Consider the following 24,199-nt stretch of genomic DNA (forward strand, 5'->3'; position numbering starts at 1 on the left):
TGCCTGCTGCCATCGGAGCCGACTGCTGTGCCTCATGTCCTGCTTTTGGTGGGAGCTGCAGCGCTTGCTGGTGGCTTAGACCCATGCTGCTGGTGGTGATGGCACTGGAAGTCTTGCCGTGTCCCAGGGAGCCACACTGGGCCCTCCGCCTGCCTGCTGTGGGACCCCTTGTGCAGGGGCCACCTCCAAATCCAGTTGTCGAGTTCACTGGGAGCAATGGGAGGTCTCCAAGTGTGTCCTGGAGGAGTCTCCTACCAGGTCAAACACCACCAGCCCAGCCTGCTCAGGAAAAGCAGCAGCGTTACCCTGCCAGAGAGCTGCTTTTTGATAGGGCCTGTGGCCAGAGGATGGGGGGAATGGTTTTACATTAAAGGAGGGTAGATTCAGACAAGATATAAGGAAGAAATTTTTTCTGATGAGGGTAGTGAGACATTGGCCCAGGTTGCCTGAGGAGGTGGTGGGTGCCCCATCCCTGGGCACATCCAAGGCCAGGGACGGGGCTGTGAGCAGCCTGAGCTAGTGGGAGGTGTCCCTGCTCATGGCAGGGCATTGGGCCAGGTGATCTTTGGAGGTCCCTTCTCACCCAGACCATTCCATGAGCCTGTGTTTGTGCCTTCAGCCACCAGCGCCTGTGGCCAGGCACACCTTTAGCAAACACGGCACTCACCCTCCCGCTTCATGCGCTTGCTGGAGTGCTCCCTCAGCTCCAGCCGTGGCTGGCAGCAAACCCTTTGCAAGTGGCAGAACTCGTTTCTTCAGGGGCGATGTGAGCATGTGTGGGCTGTGCCATTGCTGCCACAGCCAAGGCTCCCAGCAGCCGCAGGCAATGCCAGTTCCTGGAATAAAAGTTTCCTGCAAGGCTCTGCCGAGCCTGGGAAAACACCGTTTGAGGAAGGGGCCAGAAAACATCCCAATGGATAAAGCATGTTCTGTTCTGGCTGGAAAAACAGGCTATTTCAAGATCTTAACTTTTATTTTATTTCATTTCCTTGAAATGGGTTTTATCTTCCATTCCAGTATAAGCATAGGCTGAAGTTACAGGCTGGGAGTTTCACCAAATATTTCACAAATGCATCATATGGAAACCTGGGGGATTTCACTCCTTAGGAATCAAATCCTATCTGGAGCTGCTGGAATTTCCCACAGCACAGAGAGACCAGGTGATCTTTGGAGGTCCCTTCTCACCCAGACCATTCCATGAGCCTGCGTTTGTGCCTTCAGCCACCAGCGCCTGTGGCCAGGCACACCTTTAGCAAACACGGCACTCACCCTCCCGCTTCATGCGCTTGCTGGAGTGCTCCCTCAGCTCCAGCCGTGGCTGGCCGCAAACCCTTTGCAAGAGGCAGAACTTGTTTCTTCAGGGGCGATGTGAGCCTCTTAAATCTTTAAATCTTAAACAAGAGCAGCCACACTGTCTCAGCCTTGACCTTATCTTTGTCTTTCAGATGAGGGAGTTGGCAGGGGAAAATTGTTACGTATTCTGCTGGGATCTGAGATAAAAGAGAAAGTAAAGGTGCAGGATGTGAGCACTGCGTTGGTGCATCCGCTTCGGACCTGGCTCCGTGCTGGGGCCGGGCAGCCCCCCAGCCAGCCCGCTTGCTTGCGGGCCCGGGTCTGCGTACCCCCTGCTCTCAGCATCAGCAAGACCCCTGCGGCTGAGCCCCTGCCGTAGGAACAGGCACAGCCACAGGCAGCATTCCCAGGGACCAAGGAGCTGCCTGGGATGGCTGCTGTGTCCCTGCTCACCCCTTGCTCTGGTGATGCTCCGAAGAGATGGCCTGCCCGGAGCTCACCACTCTAGCCAATTAGCTGGTCACCTTGACGAGCAAATTCAGCCTCTTTTGCCCTAACAGCCAACGCTACTGTTATAAGACGGCTGCCAAAAAGGAAGGGAGTAGCTGCTTTTGTGTTCAGGGTCAATAATGAGCTCAAGGTGGCTGCAGGCTGGCTTTGGGCAGAGCTTTGACAAGCTTTACAAGAGCTTTAAGACCACCCTCACAGGTGGTCTGGCCGAGGGACAGGGCAGTGGGCGAGGTGGATGGAGCAGCTGGCTCCTGGAACTCCTTGCCCGAACAATTTGCCAAGGAGGCTGGCGCTGCTCTGCACGTGGTAAGAAAAGCTGATCTAAGTGCAGCTGGGGAATTCCAGGAGCTGTCTAGCTTTGGAGCAAATGACATTCCCTCCCCTGTCCTGCTCTTCCCTCCGCCTCCTGTCGTCACCCCGAGACGTGTGTGGGAGCTCAATAACAGCTGAAGCCCCGTCTGGGGGCTTCATAATCCTGGCGTGAGCTGCAGCAGCTCTGTTGCTCTGGAGGATGCAATAAGCAACTGGGAGCGGGAACTACTTCCAGTAATCCTTCCCTGCGTGCCCTTCCTGCAGCTGGCCACGGAACATGAAGGCTGGATCCCTCCAGGTCCTGCTTGTGCTGAGCGTCTGGTGCCTGGTGACCCCGGCTGGAGGTGAGCCGCAGCCCCCTCCCACCCCCGGGGCTGCCCGGGGAGCAGCCAGGCTCGGGGGGCTGGTGGCACGTGCGGGGAGGGTGGCGCTGGGTCGGGTCCTGTGTGGCTGTGGGAGATCTCCTGGCGGGAGCGGGCTGGCTTTGGGAAGGGGCAGGGGGAGCCTGTGGCAGTGACCCTGGCAGCAGGGAAATCCGAGCAGCCTCCTGACAGCATTTGTCGTGCCTGAGGGCTGGCAGGGAGAGTGTTGGAGAGACTTTTGGGTGATCCGTATTAGAACAGAAGTGTAATGCACCCCTCTTCTCATGGCCCCTGGGGAGGGGGGGCAGACCGCAGGCTGACCAGGGGTGGGTGTCTGGCCACACAGGCTCCCTGCCATGAGGGTGGCGGTGCTCCCATTGCTGCAAGGCACAGGGTGCTGTCACCTGCTGCTCCGTGCCTGTGTGCAGTGTGTGCAGCGCATCCCTGTGTGCAGTGTGCTCACAGAGTGTACGCAGTGCGTGCGAGTGTGTGTGTGTGCAGCAAATGCATCAAAGGAGCCGGGGGTGCTCCTCTAGCAATGCTCATTCTTGCACCCAGTGGCTGGAGCGTTCCCAGCTGTACTGTATCGAGTTCACCAGATTTGATGTCTCTCAGTAGAGACTGCCTGAGCTGAACCAGGCTGCAGGTCCTTTCTTCACAGGGAGCTCAGATAAAGCAGGGCTTGTTTTTCTGAGTCTTGCCCCCTGGGATGTCAGAAACAAATTGCCAAGCTGCGTTGTGCAAACTCACTTGGACGCTGCCGATGGTGGGAGGCTGGGGGTGAGTGCAGGAAATAAGGGTCACTGGTGGTGTGACTGGCTTTTCCCTATGAAGGGTTCAAGTGGGGTTTTATTTTTACACTTTGCAAAAGAAAAAACATATTTTCCAGTGGAGCTGGAAAAGAGGTGTTTGGTGAGAAACTGGGCTGTGGAATCTGGGCTGCTGAGATAGCTTTGGGAGCAACGCACTGGTCACGGAAAGGCTCTTTCACTACACCCTTTCTGAGTCCAGGTAGTGTTCAGAGACCACAAACCAGCAGACAGATCGCCAGGCTGCTCTCCTGGAGGAGAACTCCTGTGGGAGGAAGAGATATGACTAACCCAGATAAGGAGAGGACAAGCATCCTGGCCTCCGATCTGCATTGCCTGCACCAAGAGCCTGTGGGTGGTGGCTGCAGGAGGTCTTCTGGGGATGAAGAAATGCATCTTCTGGGGATGAAGAAATGTATCTTCTGGGCACCGTGCTGAGAGTGGTCCTCCTGTGACCCAGTGGGGAGAGGACCCACAGGTCCAGGTGCTCGCACAAAGGACTGACTGCCAGCACTTGCACACTCTCTAAGGCAAGCTGCAACGGTGTCCCAAGAGCCCTGCATTTTCACAATGCTTTTTTTTTTTTTTTTGCAGTTTTCTGGGTATCTTATCACCTGTTTGGGTGACACAAACAATTGTGGCCCTGATGGGATTTGTCTTTGTCTCATTTTAGCAGGAACTGGAAAGTTTCATGGCACGATTTGGACTGCTTCTCCCCAGAGAAGGGGAAAAAGAAACAGGGCTGGTTTTTATAGTACCTAATAAAAAGCCAATGTTTAATATATTGAAAATTCTATTTCAGGGCAACCCAAAGCACCTCTGAAGTGTTCAACAGAGTGTGGCCATTTTATATCTAGGATAGCGGTGAAGCGGATAAGGAGCTACCGCAGGACGGAGCCCCAGTGCAGCAGAGAGGCCATCATGTAAGCGCTGCCCCACTGCCACCTCCCTTCACTGCAGCCCAGCAGGCAGCTCCAAAGTGAACCTGCTGGGCTGACCTTGGGAAGTCTCATCTCACTAAATCAGAGGGTTTTGTCTTCATGTACACCTGCCCCTGGGTGCTTACTGAGCTGCTGGCTCTGGGCACCGGAGGCAAACACTGCATCCAGCATCAGGACAATGCTTTTGGAGGTGACAAACTTCCTGGGGGAAAGTCCTCACCCATGAATCATGTTCAGCTGCTCATTCAATCAGATCTCGGAGGTGCATGCCCTTCCTGAAACACATCATCCATCCAGTTCCGTGGTGTTTACTATGGGCTTGAGGGAGTCAGCGTTGACGCGCGCCTTCCCTCCCACGCCACTCAGCTAAAGCGGGGCTTGCTTTATCCAGTCAGTTTGAGATTTATTTTTAAGGTTTTTTTTTTCTTTATCCCTTTTTATTGTCAGATTTATTACTCTGAAGTCTATGGAGGTTTGTGCAGATCCAAAGGCAGATTGGGTGAAGATGATCGTGGCGAGGCTGGACAAGGAGAAGGCCACAGGCTCCCCGCTCCCAGGTGGTGCCACCCCAGCAGCGGTGCCACGAGAGCCTGCTGGTTTTGAGAAACAGATTGGTCTTACAGCAGCAGCTCCATCTCAGTCTCAAGCCACTGCTCCCACTAGTTACTTCCAAGGGACTGACACAACAGTTTTGGAGAGAATACGTGCTCCTGCTGCTGGGGTGGAGGCGTCCAGCAAGTCCCCACCATCCACAGAGGACTCTGTCCAGCTCCCTGCAGGATCAGCCCCCACGACAGGGGGTGCCACTGCCCGCTCTGAAGTCACTTCAGAAGCAAGCAGAGATTCCTTAAGATCTCCTGCACCTTCAGCAACCCTTGCAGCAGGCGTGGTCTCCAGCCAGCCCACCCTGCATCCCACAGCTCCGGTGCATGGCTTTGGCTCCACCACAGGGGCTGCAGGAGAACCCGTAGGACGTACTGCAAACACTGGGGCTGATGTTCGAGGCACGACTTCTCCTAGCTCCAGTTCAGACCCCATGGCCGTTCCTAAAGGATCAGACCATCCTTTGCTTTCTACAAATAAATCCCTGGGCCCTACAAGCACAGGAGCCAATGCACCAGACGCTGCTTCCAGCAATTTTAGTTCAGATCTCCCCTCCATCCTGGACAGCATGGACACCACCACAGTCCCAGCCACACCAGTTCCACCAGCGGCTGCTTCAGCTTCTGCTCTAGACTCCACAACTGCCACAGGCAAAGGTCCTTCTGTCCGTACCAACGAGGCCATCAGTTCCTCTGCAGATGCTTTTGGCACTAGAACATTTGATTATTCATCGCCAGCAGGGAAGCAGGAGCCTTCGGCTACGTTAGCCTTTGCTAGTCGAGCCTTCTCAGGCCAAGCCAGAGTGCAGCTGCCGACAGCAAACCCGAAGGATCTGCCCCTTCCCAGCTCCTTGTCAAGGTCTCAAATGTACCTCGTCATCCTGGTCTCCGTGGTGGTAGGTGGGCTGGTGGCTCCCAGCGTTGCTGCTGTGTGGCTGCATCTAAAATGTGGAGCCAAACCAGAAGAAATGGCAGGAGAAATGGTACAGGGCTTGCTCTACCACGAGAGGGGACATCAAGGCAATGTCTATTCAATGGAAGTAATCTGAATGCTTTATGGCGTGGACATTTTTGGCCTAAACTATATGTGTGTTGCTGTAGGAGAGTTCTGTTTATGCTGAACTGGTGACCAGTAGGAAGAAAGCTGGGAATAAACATACCAGAGAAAACTGATTTTTTTTTTTCAGAGCAGAATGTCCAAAAATAGATCTAATTTGTCATTGATCAATGACAGGATTCTGGAAATAAATGAGATGCTTTTTTTCTTCTGCCGCTGTTACATACAAAGGCTGTTGCTGTCCTAGAGCTGCTTGGTGGCTCTTTTCCGCTTTGCACCTGGTGGTGGGCAGAAGGGAGTTTCCCAACTGGTGTTGGGAATTTTTCTGCGTTTCATCATGGCCCAGCCAAGAAGCCACCCACTCACTCATGCTGCTGGACTTGGGCTCGGCCACCTTCAGCATCTTTAACACCAGAACCACACAATTTGCACTTAAAGTCTCTGCTGCTGCTTTCTTTGCACTTTAGGTCACCACTCTGTCAGACCAGTATGGGTGCTGGTGAGCAGCTGCATACTGGTTCACCTCGGACTGATCAAATACGCCATTTGCTCTTGCTAGAGATAAGGGGGGAGACAAAACCTGCCCTTGGTTAGGGGGTGGAAGGTCAGCACTGCTGATTTCGATCCAGAGGAGCCAGCAACCCCAAATCGATCTCCTCCTTGAAATCAGGCCACTCTCCTCCTTCTTGCATTTCTTCTTGCAGATTTAGTCTGAGACTTGGCTGTTAGCAAAATCAACGGGAAGAAAACCCTCCTGCGAGCTCACGTGCCCTGTGTCCAGCCGCATCCGACGTCTGGGCAGGATAATGCGGATGAGCCTTTGAAATGGGAGAAAACAAGAAGACACCCCACAATTTTTCTATTCCTGTAATAACTTTGGAGGGTTGTTGCAGTTCTCTGTAAGCACAAACCCCAGGAATTGTTCTCCTGGAGGAGCCAAATCCAGTTCTGGCTTTAGTCCCAGAAGAGCTGCTGCACCACAGCAGACATGCCATGCTTCTGGTCCCAGACTCTCTCCAGAAACAAGCGTGTTTGCTGATCCACAGAAAAGCACAAAATACCTGTTCATACTGCTACACTTCAGCAGCATTTCAGTTTTTCGGTTTGGGATAGCACTGATCACCAGACTGTTAAAGCACTGTACCAGGCCTTTTTTTTTTAACTCAGATTGGTCTTGATTTTTATCCATGGAGGCACTGCTGTATGTACGCCTTACCTTTTCTATGTGGTCAGCTCCTGAAATCCCTGGTTAAACAATGACTCTAGGACAAATTACTCTGGAGCGTGCACAGGTCTCCACATTGTGATGCTTTGTAGATAGCGCTATGTATCCAGGGTCAGATCCTCCTCTAACCAACCGCAGTGGATCAGATCCCAAAGTATAAATACACATGCAGGAAAAAAGAAAGCAAGACCACATAATAAGCAAGATAATCAAAGGAAAAATGATGGGCCAGCTGTAAAGCAGAGCTGGGGGAAGGCGGCCTATTACATCCATCAGATTGCACCTTCAGGGCGTCTATCCAGCCCTGGAGGCGGAGAGGACAGACTGCAGCAGCGCTGGTTTTCTGCCATCATTCCATCCCTTATTTCTGCCTTTTGCTGGCTTGGGAGAGGGGAGCCAGGGATTCAGCTCAGGCTTTGCAACAAGTACAGAATGCAATCAGATTAATTGTAATTAGGAATCTGGGGTGAAGCCCCCCTGCCCCCCCCCATGCAGCAGCACTCCTGTGCAGCCCAGCTGTGTAACACTTACCTGGAGGGTGGCTCAGGGGCTGTCAGCACCCCACACACCGCCGGCTCCTGCGTGGCAGGGGTCTGTGACCTGGCAGCTCATGAGGCAGTGTATTATGGCATTATTTTTATATGAAACACTAGAAATGTTATTTTTGTAGTAAAGTTGTGTAGCCGTTTGACTGTATGTAATGTTGTGTCCTTGCTGCTGGAGCATTGCGGAGCGGAGACCTTTCTGGGAACACTGGAACACACTGTGCCTTGGCCATTTCCTTGCTGGTTTTGGATGACTTGCGCATGCCCGTGGGGGCTGGATTGCTCTCCCAGCACTACGGCAAATGCAGTGGATGCTGGTCTCGTCTGGCTACAGGTGAAGTCCTCGGCTCAGAGCAATGCTGGGGAGATGAACGTGCACCAGGCAGATCTCACCCCTTTGAGTCCCACCACGGTATTTGTAAGGACAGTGGTTTCAGCTCCACAGCTCCCACCTTTTCCAGCTGCCCTGGTCATGCTGACACTCATCAGAGGGAGCTGCTCCTCCAGCCAGGATCCATCCTTGTGCTCGCCTTGCTCCCCTCTCCTGCCCGCAGGCTGCAGGCAGGCAGGGTTCTGGCACCCCTTGGGGGGTGGCAGCTAAACCCCAGGGCGGGACACTGCTGGCCCTCCCTGCGGGATGTGTGATGGGCAGTCCGGGAGGGCACCGGGCGAGTGCCTCCACAGAAGGGCAGAGCCTGGGGGTGTTCCAGGGGCTTAACATGTCGCTTGCTGTAGAGCACAGGGGCTGTTACAAGCTCTGATTAATTAGTGTAACGAGTATATATGAGCGTGTGCATGAGAGGCGTTCTGTCCTTTTTTTAGACATAAAAATTATAATAAAGTCCTTATGTCCAAAACTCTTGTCCTTGGGGGGGGTCAGGCCAGGGCTGGGTGACGAGCCTGGTCCCTGCGGGACTGTGGAGGTGAATGCCCGTGATTAAGCCCGGTCGGGGAATCCCAGCATCACCGCAAAGCCAGCGCAGCGGAGGCAGCTGGGCTATTGCTCCACCTCGTTACTGTTTAAGGGCTTCAGTCTTGCCAAAATTTGCGAGGAATGTATTTTCTCACAGGGAGTCACATTTCCCATCCTGCAATACTGAAAATAAACATTGGGGTTTTTCTTTTGTTTAGGCAAAGCTAAGACCAAACAGCACCCCAGAGAAAACAAACGTCATGCTCCAGATTGGCTCTGTGAGGGGGCGAGAGGCCAAAGGCTGAGCTAGGGCTGTCCCACCCTGGCCAGAGCTCCCGTGCCTCTCTCCATCGCGGGCAGGAGAGCTGGGAAAGGCAACACGGCACAGGAGTGGGTGCCCAGGGGCTTGCCTGGAGTGGGGAGCTGGAAGGAGCGAGAGGGTCAGGGATGAGCATCTCTCCTGCATCCAAGGAGCCATCATCCCGGCCATGCCCCGGCTCAGGCGCCACTGGCACGCTGTAGGAAGCTCTGTGGAAGGAAAAGCACTTCTTTTTTTTCTTTTTAATCCTTTTCTCCTCTCTGTTACTGGGAGTGGGCAGGGGATGGAGGGGGAGGCTGTGTAAACAAGGCAGCCCCGGCAGCAGTGAATCATTTCCGACAGGCAGCGTGAGCCCAGGCGCCGGTGTGGGGCTGCGGATCCGGAGCCCCATGGGACGACTCGGATGCCCGGCGCCTCGGCCAGCGGGGGCACAGGCTCCCTGGCTCTGCTGCTCCCTGGCTTCTCCATGTCTGACAGGGCAGGGAAAGACCCTGTGGGAAGGATGTCCAGCCATGCACCTTCCCACGCTTCTCCTGGAGGTCTGTGGGCTGCCTCAGGTGCAGAATTTGGCCCAGGAGGTAAGTAATGCCAAGCCTGTGATGCTCAAGTGGGGCAAGGCTTGCCTTCTGCCCCTCGTGTGCAAGGCGCATGCTTCTGCCTCAAGGTTTCCCTGCAACCCACAGGAGACATGGTCATGGTGGGCGCCTCCTGGTCCCTTGCTGACCCACAGCTTTGGTTTCCAGCGCCCCACCAGTGCAAAGCCTCTCTGCCACGTCATCAGCCAGCGGTTTCATTGACCTGAGGAAAATATGGAGTCACGCAGGATCCATCAGATAGCACGGTGGCAGGTCTTGAAGGCACTAATTTGCCTTAATCACACTGGCCAGCCTCACTTGTGGATGGATTCATCACCCCCCTCTGCAAAAGCTCCCTTCAGGCTCCGACTTGAGCCCCTGGTCCCCGCGCTGGGCACACTGTAAGAGCACTGCCCAGTGTCCTGCCTCCGGCCCCGGCTCTTAGGCAGCTCTGACCTGTGGCGTAGGTGTCTTGTCTCCTGGCTGACTGGGCCTTTTGGTGTAGCCCTGTCTCTGTCCCCACCCCCTGCTGCTGCTGAAGGGATGCCCCCTAACCCTCCCAAAAGGGGTCTGGGATCTGGTTCCTTGCTTTGCTGTGGCTGGGACTGTTGATGGACCCTGTTACCAGCACCTGGCTCTGCCCCATGCTCAGACCCCATGGGACATCCCCTTGCTGGTGAGGACATTGCCTGTGCTGGGGTCACTCTTGGTGCCTGGCTTGTCCCCTCTCACCGCTCCCTGCAGCCTGGACCTGGCAGCGAGACACCCATGCTACGTCTGCTCTAAACCCTGAGTTCTCTCCAGGGTGATGTGTGAGGGGCACGGTTATCCCTGTGAGGCAGAGACCCTGCAGTCTCCATCCTGCCTGGTTTGAGACTTGGACTGCACCTTGCGGAACGCCTGTCCCTGCTTGGCGTGGTGGTTTTTCTATGAAATGTTGCCTGCTCACACTTAGGGCAGCCTCTGGCCAAGCTAACGTACTGCCACTTCGTAATGCTGGCTTAGCAGAATGCTGGACATCCCCTTGGCTGCTTTGGTGCTCTGGATGCACAGCTGTGGCTTTTCCATGCTTTGCGTTTGCTTCATCTCCACTCCTATAATGATTGCATCCCTGTTTGCGTCGCTGCAAGGGCTGCCCTTGTAGCTGAAGCCCCCCTTGGGTAAGCACAGAGGTGTCAGGACTCCCCAGGTTGTACCTCTGCAGTGACCACCTCGGGTGATGGAGGAAGCTTCATTTCTGAATCACCCTTGAATTCTGCCAGGTAAGCTACAAGGCCTGTTAAAAACAGAAAGAAGTGAGAGGAGCCCTCCAAGGAGGCGAGCGATGTCAGCTGGCCAACGCAGACCATGGTCAGCACCAATACAATATTTATTACATTCTCTAGGGACCTTAATGCATCTTTCTCATCACATTCTTTCAACTGAATTTATTTTTCTGATCCCTGGGTTTTATCCTAATCAAAAACCAAGGAACAAGTAAATTTATAAGTTGTTCTACTTCTTGGCCTGTACTCCTTCTTGGAGTTATCAGGACTAATCCTATCCAGAATTAAATCACTAAAAAGTAGGCTGAAATTGCTTCCCTGTCCAATTCTTTTTCCGTTATCACAGCTTTGCTTTAAAAGCTGAGCTGAAGCAGCTCCTCACTGCTGCCTTTAATTCTAGGAGCTCAAGGATGGCCAGGGTTGACAAGAGGAGGCTGAAGTCCTCACCAAGCATCATTTCCCCTGGTTGCTACCTGACACAGATGCTGCTCCAGCACAGGGACTCCCTCGGGAGCAGCAGCTCCTCCTGAGACCCCAGATCTGTCCTTTACTTCGCCTCAAGGCATTTGATCGGTCTCACTGGAGAAGGATGGGAAACATGTCTGCTTTTCAGTGTATTTGAGAAAATTGGCATCACATACTTTTTTTCCCCTCTTCCTTAGCTAAGCGGTTGCTTCCAGGTGCATCCACCCCTGACTCTCTGCTTGGCCGTCATGGTGAGGTTCCCTGCCCGGCCACGGTGGGTTTCTGTGCTAACCCCCATGCTGGTGGGCGAGCTTGCCCTGTGACCCACCACAGCTAAGCCCCTGGGGAAGGGCTCCTGGTCACAGCCTTCATGTCTCGTGATGCTGAGCAGGACTTACCACACATAATGCAGCCTGTGTCGCCAGCCTCCCGTACCTGGTGGTCCCCCATGCCCAGCTGTGGGAAGCAGGCTTTGGAAGAGACTCTAGCTTTTTTCTTTGTAAAGTGTCTTTCCAGCTGTTGGACCTGGCACGGTTGTAGCTGGATTTGCAGGGTGAGCACCGACTCCAAGAAGGAACGAGAGCATCACCTTTGGTTTGTGATTGTATCCTGGGTCAACCAGAGCTTCAAAACGGAGCTGGGGAGACCCTTGAGTGAGCACCGCAAGAGAATGTGGAGGGGCTTTGCACTCAGAAAGGTGAGGTTTTCATAGAAGAAAAACTATTTCATATGGTAAATGGAGAAGACTCGAAGTGACTGGGTGGAACAGAAGATAATAGGGAAAAGCTTATTCCTAACCCTCCCACCGCTCCCTGGGGACAGGTTTCAGGTGCTCGGTGACACCCAGGTGATTGATGCTCAGCTCCCCCTCTCCTGCCATGGCAGCCCAGAACCTGTGCTCCCCCCAGCAGCACAGTAACTGGGGGGCTGTTTTCCAGTAAGCTGGGCATGCTGGGTTACCTGCTGAGACCCCGTTCCCAGGCATAGGGCATCTCTGCCCAGCTCCTTCCTCCTCACACTGGCACCGCTGCTGGCACAGGCGGCACCTGGGGTGTCCCTCAGGCTTCCGTCCTCCTCTTGCAGGATCGAGAGGATGCTGTTTAATTTTTATGTAAACAAGCAAATTATCCAGAGCCCTTTCAAATGAAAAGAGAACTTGAGCAAACTGTGGGGCTTTCCAGCACTCACCAGTGAGTTAAAGGCACATCAGACTTTTTCTTCCAAAAAAGTAAAAGAATAAACATCAAAAGGTCTCCATGGAGTCATGAGTTGTCTGGCTGCCACAGAAATGGCTTGAAAACTTGAGAAAGGGGAAGCAAAGCATCCCAGGCCAGATCTTCTGCCACATGAGTGAGCACAACTCCGCAGAAGCAAACCTCCCACTAGCGTTCTTACTTCTCAGCTCCTCTCCATCCAGGGCACTCTCTTCCCTGACCCTGGCTGCTGCGTGTCCCTGTGCTTGTCCAACACTATGTGCTGCCCTGGCCGCCCACCCGCAGCATCCCCCATAGCTGAAGAGTTGTTGGGTGAAGCCCGAGACTGTGGGAAGACATGCCAGGGGCTGGCAGCAAGGCCATGCCCATCCATGCCCCAAATCCTCCTGCGCTGCTCCGGGTCCAGCCCCCGGCGTGGTTAGGGCAGGCTGTGTGCTCCCTTGCTCCATGGCTGCAGGGGAGCCTGCGTGTCCCTGCCTGAGGACGTGCCACCGGTACGACAGCATCATGCCACCTGTGCTTGGTGGCCCTGTTCCTGCCACAGGGAAGACAAAACTGCATTGGGAGCTGCAATATGGCCCATGTCCCCAGCCTGGCGTTGCTGGTGTGGCTGCAGCTCTCCGTGTCACGGTCCCCAGCAGGCTGCCTGCTGGGCTGTCTCCGTGGGATGGGAGGCTGTCTGGTCCCAGCAGCCATGGCCCAGGTTTGGGGACAGGCTCCTGGAGAGGCACGAGAGTCTGCAAGAAGACAGCGTGGGGCAGAGCAGAGGTGGGGAGGTGGCTGAGAAGGGAAAGAGCACCCGCAAGGCTATGGGAGAAAGGAGAGATGCTCTGGGGGATCAGCAGGAGGGCACGGGGAGTTTATGACAGTCCAGGGGGACACTGAGTCACCGGGCTGAACCCATGGAGGAACGGACAGCACTATCCTTAGGGGCTGTAGGACTTGTTTAGAAATACTTTCCTTTTAGTCCTCTGGCAGCTACAGAGCATGGGTGGCCTCATGCCATCTCCTCCTGGGTCAAGTCATGCTTTTGAGACATAGGGACTCCATCTCTCCCCAGGAGCTGAGCCAAAGCGTAGCAGCCACAGGGGGCTGAGTAGGTATTTTAGTTATTTCTACTAGGTTGGGAAGAGCCTCAGCATACTCCGCCTGGGCTCTGTGAGCCTTCCTCAGCAGGAGATGCATCCCCTACTGCAGCTGGGGTTGGGGGCACCTGGGCATTACCGGAGCAGTCCTCAGCATTGGGCACCCAGGGACGACACAGTCCCAGGCAGAATGTCCTGCTCCAAAGGGTGGGGGGGCTGCGGGGGTGCCGGTGTGAGGAAGGGCTTGAGGTGGCCCCTTTGGTAGCTCACAGTGGCTGCGGGGGGACTGTGGTGCCCTGGGGAACTGCGTGGGACCCTGCTGCTCCATGCGCCCAGTTGCAGCCTGGAAAAAAAAAAAAAAAAAAAAAAGAGGGAATGGGGAAACAAGCTTCTGAGCAGGGGCTGTGCAGGCTGGCAAGGACCTGCGGAAGGGTCTGGGGGTCTGAGTGGCCGGGTGAGGAAGGGGGGGTCAGCACAGAGGGGAGAGGCCGTCCCCAGGTTAACACATCCAGGCTGACCCCTTTCTGCAGGTCCCTGCAGGGTCTGGGGGGCTTCAGGGCTGTGAAGGGAGGAAGGTCATCAAAAAACACCATAGAACTTTGAACACCAACTTTTCCTTCCACTTCCCTCAGCCTGATTCAACCTCCCACTCTGCCCCGGAGCCAAGGGGCTAAGTCAGCACCATCAGCAAGAGAAGGTTCAGCTGCATCTCATGCTCCTTCTCCCCTACGCTTCCCAGCTATAAATGGGGATTTTTGCTGGAGAACTCGTGTTCCGCTCCTTAGGAACAGCATGGAATGCGATGCAGTTTCTGGCAGTATTTGACATCTTGCAGCTTTTGAGCCGCAGAGGGCTGGTGGCCTCGGCACTTTCTGCTTCGTGCTCCCTGGGGAGTTCCCAAGCCTTCCAGCCCTCCCCGGCACTTCTGTGTTGGCTCTGGGGCTGGCGAGGGGCTGCATGGAAAGCCAGGCTTTGCCTTTCCTAATGCCGCAGGCCGGTGGGTTTGGGAGCCCTTGGGTTACGCCTGCGGGGAGGAGGATTTCACTTCTCCTGCGGGCCCTGCGGCTCTGTCGCAGACCTGCCTCAAATGCAGAAGTTGCCGAAGTCTGTTCTGTCTTTCTAGGTATCCTCTGGGTCAGTAGCGCTGAAGATCCCACGTGACGTGGAAATCCCCTCGGCCAAAGAAAGCAGGCAGGGCTTTCTCTAGAATCTGGTCAGAATTCTTTGAAAAAGGGCTAATGTGGGGAGGGGGTGGAGAGGATAAACTGCAGCATCTCCTGGCCTGAGCTCACCGCTGAGCCCCTCTGCAGGCAGAGCAGCCCCTGAGAGGACCCTCACGCTGCCACGCTGGGTGCAAGGATGGCCCTGGCGCCCACCATGCTGCTGCCCCTGTCCCCACGTGGTGCTGCACACAGGGCACCTGCCGGGGCACCGGCGCAGCCAGGCAGGGAGCCCCGAGTGGGGATGGGGCCGCTGACGGGAGGTGCAGCACCCTGGCCGGGGCAGGGTGGCATCTCCTGGCATGTGAGGTAGTGGCGGCTGCTCCTGGGGCCAGGTGGCTTCGGCAGCGCCGGCTGCAAGGCTCTTGGTGCTGGGTGGTGACCTGGAGCATCCTCCTGCCCCGCGAAGGAAGGAGGGCAGCCGGGGCTCCGCATGGCAGCAGCTGCAGGGCTGGGGGGCTGTTGTGTGCGGCAGCTTTGTCATGGGGGAAGGTCTACAGGGCTGCTTTCCAAAGCCAGCGTCCACCGTCCCTCGCTGTCTTCTCCAGCCCCTCATGCACAGTCTGAGTGCTGCTTCGGTTACACCAGGTTCCCTCCCCGGCTGGCTACCCTGGAGGGCTTCTAAACAGCTCCCAGGGAGTGTTTTATCCCAGCAATTGTCCAAGTCCTGGTAATTTCCTCACTGCCGTGTTGTGTCCTGGGCCACCAAGGGTTCAGTTCATCTATCCCATCTGGGGACAGGACCGGGCCAGGTCTGCAGAGTCTTCCAGCATGAAGAGGAAAGGACGTGACTGTCCGGCCAGTTCCAGGGCAGAGTTAAGGACATGAGTCCACCAGAGCTCCTGAAGGCTCTGCACAGGCTCCAGAGGCATCGGGCTGCAGGACGAGCTGCTTGCAGGACACCAGGTACCCGAGGGCAGCATGCAGGGCCAAAGGGGAAGGAGGAGTGCAGGGAAGGGAGCACAGCGTAGGCACAAGCAGGATTATAGCTGTTGTTTCTCACCTTTCATCTCAGCACATCTGAGATCAGGAATGGGACCAAGGGCTGCACAAACCCAGCAGTGGCTTGGGTGGAGAAAACAATTAAGAGGCTTCAAAAAGGAAGAGACGCTGTGCCCCATGATGTAGAGCAGGAGCCCTGGTTCAGGCTACTCAGCATCCTGGTGGGAAGGAAGGTTTATAGTCATGCTCCTGGAAAGGGCTGTGGAGGTGGCTGCTGCTAAGGGGTGGCACTGGCTCCTCAGAGTCCTGCACTGCATTGACCAGCCGGGCACCAGCTCCTGGGGCACTACCAGCCCCGCCAGCACCCGCCTGCTTGAGCACAGCCACAAAATAAAGGTTTACTTCATGTGGTCTTGGAGAGTGGTACCCTTCCTTCTCCCAGCCCCAGCAATGGTGCTGCTGACAGCTGGTCACGGCACGGAGCCAGCCAAGGGGCTGGGGTGGGCTGGGGGCTCTTCCCACTGGCTCCTGAAACCTCGTGGGTCAAACTGGGGCAGGCAGGGAGGGGGACAGGAGGGCACTGCACAGATGCTCTGCGTGTTTGGGTGCTCACTTCAAGGGGATCCAAAAGGGGCTGAAGGCTTTTAGGTGCAAAACTGCCATTGGATTTGGGCTTAGAGCTTTCAGCCTGTCCCTTGCTTTGCCCCCATGGACACTGCCTGGCTGCCCCAGGGCACTGGCGTATCCATCATCTGAGCTGTGCGGCTGAGGAAGGGTTTCTCTGCAGAGCTCCCTGGGCAGGTAGAACCGACATGGGATGCTGAAGCAGAGCAGGGATTCACCCGCATACAGCCGTGGAACTCCCCTCCGTGCCAGAGGCCATGGGGGACTCACCAGTGATGCCTGCCATGGTTTTGGAATGGGGAGGACAATTAGAAGGGCGAAAGTGAGAAAAGTCATGGGTTGAGATAAAGACAGTTTAATGGGTATAGCAAAAGCTGCGCACCCAGGCAAAGGAAAATACAGGATTCATTCACTCTGTCCCGCTGGCAGGCAGGAGTTCAGCCATTGCCAGCAGAGCAGAGCTCCATCACACACATCCATGACTTGGGAAGACAAGTGCTATAAAGCCAAACGTCCCTCCACCTACTCCTTTCCCTGAGTCAGTTTAAGGGGGGGGGGTGGGTTGTGGGGTGTGGAGAAAAAAAACACCAAAAAATCTCACTAAGTGATGCAAAAGCCATCAGTCGCCACCAGCCAGATGATGCCCGCCCGGTCCCCAAGCAACAGCCACCCCGCCAGCACGCCCAGCTCCTGGGGAGCAGGATTGTGGCTGCAGCACCTCCAGGGATGCTTTCACAACAGAGGCAAAGCCCGCCCTGAGCTGACGGGTGACCCTGACACACTGTGGGTCGGGGAGCCAGAGGCAGGTGGAGATCTCTGGGGTGCACCAGGAGGGGCTTCAGCTTGAGGGAGCCTGTGAAACTGTTGCCTTGGCTCTTCAGAAGCCTTCAGACCGTGAGACACCCATTCGCTTGGTCCGGGTGCCCTCTCCTGACGGCTGTGGCAGGGATGCAGCCCGGACCTCGGGGCTGGGGCTGGCTCGGGAGGTCCAGCCCGCATCCCAGGGGAGCACGGGGAGCCTGGAACGGAGTGAGGAGCAGCATCCCATCACCTGGAGGGACTGGTGACAGGGCTGAGCAGGGTCTCACCTCCATCCTGGTCCTTCATCCACCTTCCCCAGCACCAGCTCCTGGCAGACGCCTGCCAGCACAGAACCAGCATTGCTGTCACCTTGGCCCTGGCCGAGCCCATCGAGAGGCCTCTTGCCCCATCCCATGGCACCTGTGGGTCCCACCGGCTCCTGTCCCGTGGTGCCAGGGGCTGTCCTGTTGAGCAGGAGCAGGTCCCCACAGGACCTTGCCCTGCCAGGCTCCCTGGGAATGGCTGGCCCAGAGCATCCCCTCTACCACTGGCATGTGCGTGGAGGTGCTGTGCCAGCAGTGCAGGGCAGCCCAGGCCACCAGGAGCAGGAGGAAGCTGGGGCCGAGCAAGAAGAGGCAGCCGATGCTCCTGAACAGGCATCCGACACAGTAGGGCCGGGGACAAGGGCTTGGGCCATCCTTTGGAGCTGCCTGCTGTCTCCTAGGGACAGGGATGGGACCAGGGCTGCAAGGCCACCACCAGTGCTGTGATACCTTCATGTGCATCAGAAACCTCCAGCAGAGGGTCCAGACCTGGGACTGGAGAAGGGCACCTGGCTGGGACAATGACTGTGGGTCCTGTTGGGAGGTTGGGGCAGACTCCTGCCACAGCCGTCAGGAGAGGGCACCCGGACCAAGCGAACGGGTGTCTCCACGGTCTGAAGGGTCCTGAAGAGCCAAGGCAACAATTTCACAGGCTCCCTCAAACTGAAGCCCCTCCTGGTGCACCCCAGATATCGCCACCTGCCTCTTGGTGCCCATGAGACCTCTGGCTCCACGACCCACAGGGAATGACTGGCCCCACAAGCATCCCACCTCTGATCCACCCCAAGAAGGGTCCATGGAACCTGGGAATGGACACAGCAGGGACACCTGGGACCCCAGGGCAGTCTTTATACTTTTATATTAAAGAGCTGGGTTTCTTCTACTTCGATTTCTTTCTCCCATGCATTTGCATTGGCACCAGCTCTCTCCCTTGCTCGGTAATTGCCCGCTGCTCAGACACAGTCTCAGCACAACCGACAATTAATTTAACAGACACGTAGGTCACTATTACAGCCACCAGCCCTACACATATAGATTTGCCCAACGTTCTAAGTAGATTTCCAAACCTTCTGTCAGGGTCTGGTGTCCAACCCCACCTGCCAAAAGGCTGGGTTTTTTTTTCATTTTATGGAACACCTTTAGGTGGCTTTGGATTGTCATTACAGCTGTTTCCATTCTTTTATCTTGTTCTACACAGATACAACTGGTGTTAATGAGAGGGCAAACCCCTCCTTTGGCCTCTGATAGATCACCCCGTTGGTGATTGGGTTTGTATCACCGTTTGAGATCTAGATTTGACCTCTCTTTGTGAGGTCTTTCTGCTATCTACCGTGGCATTTGTAATGCTATTTCCCTCGACACATTCACTGTCTCCTTTTCTAATTCTGTTATCCTAGCCATGGCAAGAAGGCTTTGGTGAATTTATGAGTCAGTTACTGTTTTACCTTTGCCTTTTTGGATGTGGCTGGTGGTGAGAAGGGCTTCCTCCAGAGAGGGCTTTGGTGGAGTCAGTGTCAAGGACCAGGATTCCCCGTGCTCTTCCTTTTTCTTTGCACATTTATCATGTGCAGAGGATTTGCACAAAGTGCCTTGTGCTCTTCCATTTTCTTTGCCATTTATCATGTGCAGAGGATTCACATACCCTGTTAAACTACTATGTTTTATGATTACCTACTCAAAACCCAAAACACTGTATAAGTCAGAGGATATTTCCCATCACTACATCGGGGTATTTTTGTCCATGCCTACCCATTGTAATTTATAAAGTAGGGCTTTTCCTCAGTCAAAAAATTTGTAGCCAATTACAAATTATAGTGAGGTCGCAGCTGGTCTGGACATCAAAAAATCCTGCACACAGCCCATCCTTCCTCTTCTCTACACGGACACGGATGGCTGCTGGCTTTTGCATTTGCCCAGCCAGGCAAATCGGGGGGAGAACCTGCAGCTCCGCACCTGGAGAAGAGGCCGTGCCACTGGCGTGGGTGGCCCGGGAGGTCCCCAGGAGCACCCTGGCACAGCAGTTGGGAAGGGCTTGGAGAAGTCTAAAGCCAAGCCCGCAGGTCCACTGCTGGGACAGGGACACAGAGGAAAGCCCAGTCCCACAGAGACTCCCACGGGGCCTCATCAGCCCTTCACACACCCCACAGGCACTGGTTTGCTTTATGAAGAGCAGATAGTGGAGGCATCTACGAATGCTTCTGATAGGACCGGGGTCAGGATTAATTAGCTGGGGGACAGGAGTCAGCAACGATGCATATGCCTCAGACAAGCCTGCAAAGGCAGCTCAGAGCTCGGCACATGAGGTTTGCTGTATGAGATGTTGGCTGGAAAAAGCCATTAGCTCAGTTGTCCCTTCATTACGGCCCTTCACTTTCACCCGACGCCTAGGAGGTGGCGTGACCCTGGCGGCTTGTTGGGCCAGAGGGTCCGTGCATGGGGGACACGGTGGGTCCGTGCATGGGGGACACGGTGGGAGCTGTGAAAGGGAAGGTGGGGGAGCCTGGGGGTGCGGAGGCTGCGGGAGCGGCTCAGGGGCTGCGTGTCGGCTGCTTGCCTTTTGCAAAGCCCTTTCCTGGGAAAGCGGCATGAGAAACCAGTGGTGCCATGCCCAGCGCTCTGCATGGCCACCCTGCCACCGTGCCAGCCCACCAGACTCAGTATCCTCCAGACTACGTCTTCCAAACCAGAGGTGTCAGCACATTTGGTTTGCTCCCTTCCCCTTTCTTCTTCCAGAGAAGTCTTGAAAACATGAGGTAATTTTCAAGGGAGTCTGTTTCTACCTTTCTTTTCCTCTGGAAGCCCTGGCCTGCCTCACCCCCACGCCACGGCCAGGTCCCTCCCGTGCTCCCACTCACCGTCATCCCACGTGGGTTCCCACTGGGTCCTCACCCCCTCCTCGCATACAGACCACAGCTGCATCTCGCCTTCCTGGGGAGCAGGTCTCCACATGGAAGCTGGGCTGATGTCCACAGGGTGCTGCTGTTGGGGTCTGTGCCACCTGCCCCTCCTGCCCTCGGGGTCCTTTCTGGGATCTGGGACGGCTCTTTTGGGGTTGTGATAGGGTTTGTCCCATCTCCCCGAAGAAATGACCAACCTGTGCACTGATGACCACAAGCCTCCATCCCTCTGATCCTCTCATTTAGGTCCCATCGCCAATGTGGAAGGCAGAAGCAATGCTTGGGCTCAGTCAGACCCAGGCTCTCTCAGATGCCCCACTGCCATCGCTCCGTCTCTTCCCCTTCTGCAGTCTCCTGAACCCACCAGAAGCATTTCTTCCACCCCCTGCTCTGGAGTCCCTCCTAGTTTGGTCTAGTGTGGCTTTTTCTGCCTGTCAGCATCCCATCCCATCATGTCCCATCGCATCCCACCCCATCCCGAGTGCTTCACTGCCCAAGCCAGCACCCTTGGCACGGCCAGGATGGCTGGGGAGGCTGGTCTGGAGGGGACTCGTTAGTCACTTGCCTTTGATGGCTCAGGCAAACCAGCTAAGCCCATCCATGACCTGTTCCTGCGTTGTGTCTCCTGTTAGAAACAAACAGGCAAGCATTAGACTTGTCTTGCCTTCACATAAAGCTGTTTTTAATCTGCTTTTCTGGGTAAATTTCGTTTCCCCAAAGCCTCCTGGCAGCCCCTCATGGCCTTGTGGCTCTTCTGCAGAAAGCAGAAGTGGCTGCCCTGCTCCTCGACCTTTTCCACCCACTGCTGGACGTGCCCCCAAAATAAAAAATGTCGTAAGTCCTGGTGACCAGGAAGAGGCTTCTTAGAACGTGTCTGAAGTTTTCAGAAAAGCGGTCGAAGTGGGTGGCACGCAGAGGATAAATTGCGGCGCGGTGAGAGCCAAAGCTGCAGACAGCGGGCAGGTGGCGCGGAGCAGGACAGAGGCACCAGGAAGAGCCCTCCCGCAGCCACCATGCTCCTTGCACGGCCTGTCCTGCTGCTCGCCCTGCTCCTCACCCTCTCCCTGCACCACACCGCAGGTAAGGCGCCCGTGGGCCACCGCCGCAGGTCGGGGCTTGGAGCCCCCACTGGGGACATCCCGGGGCGGGGGGGGGGGGGGGCAGGCGAGAAGATCAGCAGGGAGCGGGGACGGGTATGGGGCGGCACGTCCCGGGGTGCAGGGAAGGGCGGGCAGGGTGCCAGGTGCCAAGCTGGGAGGGGGCTCCAGGCGCCCCAGCTCTCAGCTGGGCGAGCAAGTGGCTGGAGGTGGGGAGCACGTGTCACAGGTGGGGAGCTGTTGGGAGCCTCCCAAAACACCTTGGAAGTTGTGCTCCCACCTCGGAAACTCGCAGAACCTCGTCCCCAGACCAAGCATCCCAGCCTCAGCGTGCGCTTCGGCAGCTGCAGCAATGTGGGCTGGGGGTGCCGGGTACCCTGCCGTTCCCCTTCCCACTGCTGCCCACGCTTCCCAGTCCCACGCTCGCTGACACGAAGGGAACGAGCCCGCACTGTGGGATGCTGTGGGAGCTGCTGAGAAGCTCCACAGCCCCCGTCCCATGTTCAGTATTCTGCAGCATCACTGTCTGGCGATGCAATTAGTTGCAAAATGCTGCCGAGGGCATTCACATCTCTCCCTTCCCTTCTCAGCCCACTTCGCTCCCATCGAATGCTGCTTCAAGTACACGCAGAAAGCCATCCGACACATACAGAGTTTCTACGAGACATCCAGCGACTGCTCCTTGCCTGCAGTTGTGTAAGTACCCCCGGGGTTTGCCCCCCACCCCTGGCACAGCATCCCCCATCCCATCCTGCCCCACAGACAGCTCAGTCCCAGCAGGGACCACGTGCCAGAGGGGCTGTGGTAGGAAAGTAGCTCTGTGGGGTGGGCAGAGGGGGAAAAATGGTGCTTTCTGCTGCCAGAGGTCTGGGAAGACTCAGACACGCACCATCAGCCCAAGGAGGGCACGGGCTGCTGGAGGTGACTCCAAGCCTCCATCCAAGATGGGGCTGCACGCAGAGAGGGGAGTAGTGGTGCATGGGAAGGGAACAGCTCATGGTTCGTGTTTTCATTCTCTTTCCTCACTTTCTAACTGCAGGGTTGTGGCTGCGAACGGTGCCGAGATCTGTGCTGACCCCCAGAAGCTCTGGGTGAAGAGAGCCATGAAAAATCTTCCAAGGAAAAAATGAAATCCTCTTCCTGCTGTCCACCGTCAGACTCACCCATCCAGTCCTCCCATCTCCGGAGGGAGCAGACCATGCTCACAGCACTTCTCCAAAGGCTCCCGTGGTGGTGGGTGCTGTCACCGCAGGTGCAGCCAGCCCGTACCCTGGCAGTACCAGGTGTCACAGCAGCATGGACCAGCAGGCCACCATGTCCCTCCCACTGTCACTGCCCTGCCAGGATGCATCCAGTGGAGCAAATATTTATAATAAAGACTCATTGCCACAAGTTGCTTTTTTGAGTTTTTCCTGATTCTTCAGTGCAAGGAGCAGATCCTACAAGTCCAGGGCACGGTGCAGCCAAAACCCCCTTTGCCATGGGCACATGCTCCTCCAGGAGCAAACCGCGCCTGGTAATGGTGTGCTTCATTTGGAACAGGGTAGTGGGGCCAGGTCTTGACCCATAGGTCAGGGACCCACAGGTGGGGTTGTCCTTACCCATAGGTAAGGCTATACATCCTTGCAGCATGCCCTCAGCCCCTCGGGCTCTGCAGGCACTCCGAATTAGTGGGTGGCAGCAGAGGGTTGGGGAGAAGTTACCAATCTGCCAAACCCTTAGTACCTTGTCAGCTTCCAAACATGCTGGTGGCCACCGCGAAGTAAGCAAGGGAGATGAAAAACATCCGCAGTGCCAGGAGGGCGAGGACACAACCCCCTCAGCTGGGCAGCAGAAAGGGGGTCCCAGCTGCCGACCCCCCTGCAGGGCTGGGGCAGGGGGGAGCAGCACAGGACCCCACTGGTGACACCAGGCTGACGGTCCATCGTTTCACGCGAGAGGCACAAAGCCCATGGGAGAAAACCTCAGAGAGGTGCAGGCAAGGAACACCGGGCATGCCGCGGACTGAGCCTTAACCTGCTTCTAAAGCTTCTAAAGCTTCACCAGTGTTTTGTGCTCATGACCAGAAAACAGGGCAGGGCTGTATTTTCTAGGATATCAAATGTAAGCAGAGAACAGGAAAAAGCATCTCAGGTGACATTTTTGCCCATGAATTGTTAGTGCCATGGGACAAAGCAGTGGCGGAAAACTGAGGCAGAATCAGAATCTGGGGACAACCACCATGCGGATTGTGCTTGGCTGATTATGGACACAAAATTCCAGGTTGTGCCCTCACAGCACGTAGCACCGAGGGCTATGATGGCCACGTTGTCTTCTGGAAGAAAAAAGGGATGTGCAAGTAGCCACACAAAGTAGCCAGTTTGTGGATGGACAATCCCAGTCTGTACTTCAGAGACTCTTTCAGTATTTTACTTACTAAGCAGCCTTCCCCAATCGTTTGAATTTGAGGGTTGCAAAGATTATTTCCCCCATTTTTTTTTTTTAAAACCACCACCACTGAAAATCAAACCACGTAGGCCCACAACTAGAACACTGCAGGTAGACAACACGATGCTTGAGGAGAAAAAGTAGTTCTTGCCATGGCACACAGCTAATCCAGAAATTACTGACCTGCAGAAAGAGCTGTCTCGACAAGATGTGAAAGGTGTTACAAGATGCTATTGCCAACCAGAGGTGAAAACGTTGAGGAAGCCCAGCAGATCATGTCGGTATTATTATGGGGATGACGCATCACACCCTCTGCGAGAAAGGTGGTGATGAAAATGTGGGACAAATGTCACCTGCCCATGTTACAGAGCAGCCC

At 55.6% G+C, this 24,199-nt stretch overlaps 3 protein-coding genes and 1 long non-coding RNA gene across 4 annotated transcripts in view; 2 read left to right on the forward strand and 2 right to left on the reverse strand.

The window, feature by feature from the left end:
• The first annotated feature begins 975 nt into the window (after positions 1–975).
• On the forward strand, positions 976–7,649 carry LOC119157699 (nucleoporin NSP1-like). Its single transcript, XM_037408849.1, has 2 exons — positions 976–2,459; positions 4,089–7,649. Exon 2 carries the CDS (start codon positions 4,694–4,696, stop codon positions 5,876–5,878), a length of 1,185 nt encoding a protein of 394 aa, XP_037264746.1. The 5' UTR covers positions 976–2,459; positions 4,089–4,693; the 3' UTR covers positions 5,879–7,649.
• LOC119157721 lies at positions 7,154–15,839 on the reverse strand. The gene is made up of 3 exons (XR_005107633.1): positions 15,716–15,839; positions 7,643–13,835; positions 7,154–7,235 (listed from the first exon to the last, which is right to left on the reverse strand). It is a non-coding gene; the product is annotated as an uncharacterized LOC119157721 (long non-coding RNA).
• A 760-nt stretch (positions 15,840–16,599) lies between these two features.
• RANBP10 (RAN binding protein 10) overlaps positions 16,600–24,199 on the reverse strand; it is a 91,314-nt gene continuing 83,714 nt past the window's right edge. Inside the window, exon 14 of the mRNA XM_037408806.1 lies at positions 16,600–20,924. Coding sequence (XP_037264703.1) covers positions 20,875–20,924 — 50 coding nt within the window. The 3' untranslated portion in view covers positions 16,600–20,874. The remainder of the gene's footprint in view (positions 20,925–24,199) is intronic.
• Positions 21,119–22,768, forward strand: CCL17 (C-C motif chemokine ligand 17). Its single transcript, XM_037408896.1, has 3 exons — positions 21,119–21,379; positions 21,987–22,092; positions 22,436–22,768. The coding sequence occupies exons 1-3, from the start codon at positions 21,313–21,315 to the stop codon at positions 22,524–22,526; spliced, it is 264 nt and encodes an 87-aa protein (XP_037264793.1). The 5' UTR covers positions 21,119–21,312; the 3' UTR covers positions 22,527–22,768.

Source organism: Falco rusticolus, chromosome 15, assembly GCF_015220075.1.
Source record: "Falco rusticolus isolate bFalRus1 chromosome 15, bFalRus1.pri, whole genome shotgun sequence".
NCBI classification, from domain to species: domain Eukaryota; kingdom Metazoa; phylum Chordata; class Aves; order Falconiformes; family Falconidae; genus Falco; species Falco rusticolus.